Below are 5,186 nucleotides of genomic sequence, written 5' to 3' on the forward strand. Positions count from 1 at the left end.
GCAACCTTGGGCTGCCCTGGTACCTCAGCAACAACTCTCTCTCTTAGATCTCCTACCATGACCACTTCGGGCTCGACCCTCTCGTGCTTTTAATTTTGATCAAAGGTTTTTGTGCCTTAGGTCTAAGTTTTCTCAATCTTTAAGATTAGGATTTCAAAAGGTTAGGGTTTCTATCTTCTCTAGGATTTTCAATCTAGAAATTTTTCTAAAACTGTCGGCCTTTCTTGGGGCAAATTTTATATTTTAAGACAACTCAAAATAAAAATGATTTAAAGAGAATTTTGTGGGTATCATACAACTTGGCTGATCCAAACAGTCCATTCCTTAACTCACCCACAAGATCATTGCTAATTTGCTTTATCTACGGGCCCATCCTTCCTTGGCTTAATAGAGGTGTACTATCAGAAACATACAAAAATCCAAAAAGAAGAATAACAGAAAGGCCAAAACTATGTGAAACATGATACCTGTACTCCAAATCTCTGTTCTTCCTCTTTAGTAGATGAACATTCTATGAATTACATTTGGGGTTGGCTTAAATTTTAATTTTGTGCCAGGATTTGACTGTCATATCATTTAAGAAAGTACGATCACTTAAAATCAGGATGAATATCTTCCTCAAATACTTCATCATGCAAATGGGTCATCACATTTGCTCCACTACAGTCTTGGGCTTCTGATTCTATTGTAAACTCACCAATTTGACTGCCATTTTCTTCCAGGTAATCGCTCCATTTACATGGGCGTTTTCTGAGAGAATTTTGAGGTTCTGAAGCCATGGATCCTGTATAAAATATACAGGAGAATAGTGAAAATAAAAAATAAAACACTTCTCAAAGAAATAATGAAAATGGGGTTCAGTGCCACAGATTTAAACCCAAATTTCTAAAAGAATTGGATGACATCATTCTTTTTGCTCTTGTTGTTTTATAAAGAGTGAGATTAAGGTCCTCGATTTCATTCTTTTTTCTTTTGTTGTTTCATAAAGACTGAGATTAAGGTCCTCTGATTCATTTATGAAGTACGATTAGTAGCTTTGCTAATTATGCAACTTCTTTTCATCACTCTTTCACACTTTACAATTTGCTGTTCATGCTATTAAAAGTTCTCTATAAACCAAGAAAAGGTTGATGATATTTTTGCAGGAAATCAAGGGAACCCGAGTGAAAGAATAGAATACATACCTTGTGCTGTTGATCTTTCTTTCCTTTTTGAGAAAACAGGCTTGAAGTTGGACCTGGTCTCTTTGCTCTGCAAATTCATAGAGGTTCTCTGCTTGCTTCTCTTGAACAACTCTTTTCGATATTCAGTAACTATCCCTATATCACCACAGATGCCAATGTAAAAGGAGAGAGAGAGAGAGAGAGGTAATTTTAAGTAACATTCAAAAAGGTGATTCTAACTTCTTAATTATCAGTATAGACATGTTAAAGTACATGAGTAAGGAGATTGAATCATAAGCGTGGAAGTAATGCGAAAAGGTACGGGGATTTGTGGCCTCGCTGATGGTATGGCCCTGTATAATGGTGGACCTGAATTCGTGCAGCTGGGAAGAGGCTCTGATGATGATGATGATGATTGAATACTAAGAGAAAGACTTGTCATGGAAAAACCATTGGAAGTATGATCATCAATCAAACGTTCCACAAGTTAGTAAGCTTATCTAAGGTGAAACCAGGATTACCATCAACCCAGGTGGAACTTTGGTCAGGGTGGATGGAAAATCAATATCTGTTTTCTGATGGTTTTTATATGAGATAACTTATCATAGGTACAGACCTTTAGGGAAGGAGGCATTGTTTCAAAATTCCATCCATATCAGTTTTCTGATGGTTTTTATATGAGATAACTTACTCATCAGTACAGACCTTTAAGGAAGGAGGCATTGTTTCAAACATCTTTAATGACAATCACTCAAGTAGATACTTACTACGGTCTTGCACCTGAATCAGATCTGAAAAACTCGGCTGAGTCTTTCAGGGGCTCAGCCAAATCGAACTAAATAAAAAAAGAGATACTGAGAACTGCCCAAACTCTGCCATTTTCCATAAGTCTGATTTTGGGCTAGGCACAGTGTCGAGCCTGAGTGGAGTCACCCGAATTTTCCAACACTGATATCAAAATTCAGGGAATTATAACCTTATTTAGCGAGTAAATTAAGCTTACAATAGCAGGAATTTTGGTTCAAATAAAATCTCCAGGGTTAGTAATATCTTGGCAAATTTCATATGAGTGTTTAACAGTGAAAAATAGAATAAGTGAAATTAAGAAACTGTATTCGTCAGAATAACAACAAATTGGCATAGTTCAGTAAACGGCACTTCAATTTTGGAGAAAATAAAATAAAATTGCTGAGGATTGGAAAATTTTCGAATTGGAGACACCAAATTTTAACCAAAATTCCCCTAAATTAGGCAAACTCAGGACAAATTCACCTGAAAATTATAATACAAAGGATAAAATCATTGAAATTTGGGGAAACTTGAATAAAAATACCCATATTTGGCCATAATGTCCTCCAAAATTGGCAAAGTGCCACCATAATTATCCAAATTTTGATAAGGAAGCATAGTTTATTTAAATTTTGAAAAACTTCAGATAAACTGCCTGATTTTCACATACATTTCACTCAGAAATTTGGCCAAAATTCTGACATTTTTGCATGTCTATTCGCTTTGATTTTCCCAGAATTCAAATTCTACACCATTTCGTAAAAAATTTTACTCATTTTTATCACAATTTATCCGAAATCTCAAATCCTCACGAAAATTAAACCAAAAACTGAAATCCCTTGGAAATTACGGTTCAATACTAAAACCTAAATCGGCATAGAAAATTTACTTGGAGTTTCGTCTCCCCTATCTTCTTCCTCTTCCACCTCTGTTTTTTTTATGTCTTCTTCATCTAAGTACTCAGACCACTTGCTCTGACTGTAAATGTCACCAGAAAACTGGTCTTCCATTACCTGAAAACCATTTTCCGGAACCTGATTTTCATTTCCCAGAGATATCAAAGCTTGATCTGTGAAGCTTCTGGTCATGTTACAGCTCTGGACAAATTTTCTGACGTCTTTGGCCATGAAAGAGCGAGCAAAGACCTTCAGAATTGATTGCTTTTGGTTGCACACCACGCACACCCATTTGTTGCTGCTCTTCTTCTGCTGCTTGACCTGTAACAATGGCGAAACAGGATCAATTAGGGTTGAGAACATGGGATGCAGGGGATCTCTCTCTGTCTCTCTCTTCAATTTACGAAGCCGCACGCTTTCTCTCACTCATTCTCTCTCTAAAAGATTGAGCAAAACTTCATCCTCTCTCTCTTCAATTTAGCAAGTCCCTCTGTTTCACAGCATTCTCTCTCTAAAAGATTGAGCAAAACTTTATCATCACTTTCTCTCTCAAAAAAGTGAGGGAAATCTTTCCTGCATGGTGGAGCACTGGCAGCATTGGAGTGCAATGAAGGCCGTCGCCATCGCCATGGACCTGAAAAACTTGGACCCATAACCAAAACCAGAGCCACTTGCATATATGCTTCATTGAACGGTGCCTATTGATTCATGGGGAGACGATTAGGCTTATCAGGACCGTCAAATCTAGTTTCGCATTTGGCGGTTTAAATTTCTTTTGAATTTTTTAGCTTCCCTCTCCTTTTTCATCTTCGTGCGAGCAGCAAAAATGACGGAAACGCCCTCTACCTTTCTTTTGTTCCCTCTGCGAAGGGATTTCATGCGCCAGTGGGACTATACTGTAAAATTACTCTATCAAGTAAAACTCAATTTATGAGGGTGTGGTTTGCATAATGTTGCAACCTAAAACACCTCCTAACCTTTTCCTAACATGCAATTTTGACATCGAAATTTCTTAGAATGGCTCGAGAATATGTTTTTATTTCTAATTATAAAATTTTAAAGTTCAAATTGCATGTCAATAAAAGCAGTGTTTTAAAAATCGGTGAGTCGCAACGGACTCGCCCTAGTCGACACGAGAATTGATCACCCCGTGTCTATTCTTGTATAATTCCGAGAATCGCCCGGTTCTAAAAGAGAATCGCCAATTTTGAACAATACTCGTGTCGATTCTTGTGTAATATCGGGAATCGCCTTATGTAATACTAGAAATCGCGATTCCAAGCGGACAATGACGTCATAAACAGCGATTCCAAGCCTATTTCTTGTGTAATAACAGGAATCGCCTTTTGTAATACTGGGAATCACGATTCCAAGCCTATTTCTTGTGTAATACCGGGAATCGCCTTGTGTAATACCAGGAATCGCAATTCCAAGTGGACAATGATGTCATAAACAGCAATTCCAAGTGGGGATTGGCGAGTCACTGAGGATGTTTTGGTATTCCAAGTATTATTGTATAATACTGGGAATCGCCCGATTCTAAAAGAGAATTGCCGATTTTGTCTATTCTTGTGTAATATTGGGAATCGCGATTCCAAGCAGACAATGACATCATAAACAGCGATTCCTAGTGGGGGTTGGCGAGTCACTGAGGATATTTTGGTCTTTCAAGTGATGTTGGTAATTTTGTCTATTCTTGTGTAATACCAGGAAGCCTATTCTTGTGTAATACCGGGAATTGCGATTCCAAGCGGACAATAACGTCATAAATAGCGATTCCAAGTGGGGGCGTTGGCAAGTCACTGAGGATGTTTTGGTATTCCAAGTGACGTTGGTAAGTTTGTCCATTCTTGTGTAATACCGAGAATCCTATTCTTGTGTAATACTGGGAATCGCAATTCCAAGCGGTTCCAAGGGAACAATGACGTCATAAATAACGATTCCAAGTGGGGGGGGGGGGTTGGTGAGTCACTGAGGATGTTAGATGTTTTGGTATTCCAAGTAACGTTGGTAATTTTGTCTATTCTTGCATAATACCAAGAATCCTATTCTTGTGTAATATCGGTTGGCAAGTCACTGAGAATGTTTTGGTATTCCAAGTGACGTTGGTAATTTTGTCTATTCTTGTGTAATACCTGGAATCGTGATTCCAAGCGGTTCCAAGCAGACAATGACATCATAAACAATGATTCCAAGTGGGGGGGTTGGCGAGTCACTGAGGATGTTAGATGTTTTGGTATTCCAAGTGACATTGGTAATTTTGTCTATTCTTGTGTAATACCGGGGGGGGGTTGGTGAGTCATTGAGGATGTTGGATGTTTTAGTATTCCAAGTGACG

At 38.1% G+C, this 5,186-nt stretch overlaps 1 protein-coding gene across 1 annotated transcript; it reads right to left on the reverse strand.

Annotated features, from left to right (window-relative positions):
* Positions 1-450: 450 nt before the first annotated feature.
* Positions 451-3,511, reverse strand: LOC105420484 (uncharacterized). The gene is made up of 3 exons (XM_088868247.1): positions 2,842-3,511; positions 1,185-1,319; positions 451-784 (listed from the first exon to the last, which is right to left on the reverse strand). Exons 1-3 carry the CDS (start codon positions 3,209-3,211, stop codon positions 591-593), a joined length of 699 nt encoding a protein of 232 aa, XP_088724373.1. The 5' UTR covers positions 3,212-3,511; the 3' UTR covers positions 451-590.
* Positions 3,512-5,186: the final 1,675 nt, after the last annotated feature.

This window comes from Amborella trichopoda, chromosome 5 (genome assembly GCF_054954075.1).
Source record: "Amborella trichopoda isolate Santa Cruz 75 chromosome 5, AtrichopodaSantaCruz75HAP2 v2.0, whole genome shotgun sequence".
Taxonomy (NCBI): domain Eukaryota; kingdom Viridiplantae; phylum Streptophyta; class Magnoliopsida; order Amborellales; family Amborellaceae; genus Amborella; species Amborella trichopoda.

Bases quoted from the DNA above. Each gene is read 5' to 3' on its own strand.
- LOC105420484 (XM_088868247.1), bottom strand. From the start codon at position 3,211: ATGTTCTCAACCCTAATTGATCCTGTTTCGCCATTGTTACAGGTCAAG. The intron at 1,320-2,841 runs GTAAATTTTCTA...GTGGTGATATAG, and splicing joins TAGGGGAGACGAAACTCCAA to GGATAGTTACTGAATATCGA. The intron at 785-1,184 runs GTATGTATTCTA...TATTTTATACAG, and splicing joins AGAAAGATCAACAGCACAAG to GATCCATGGCTTCAGAACCT.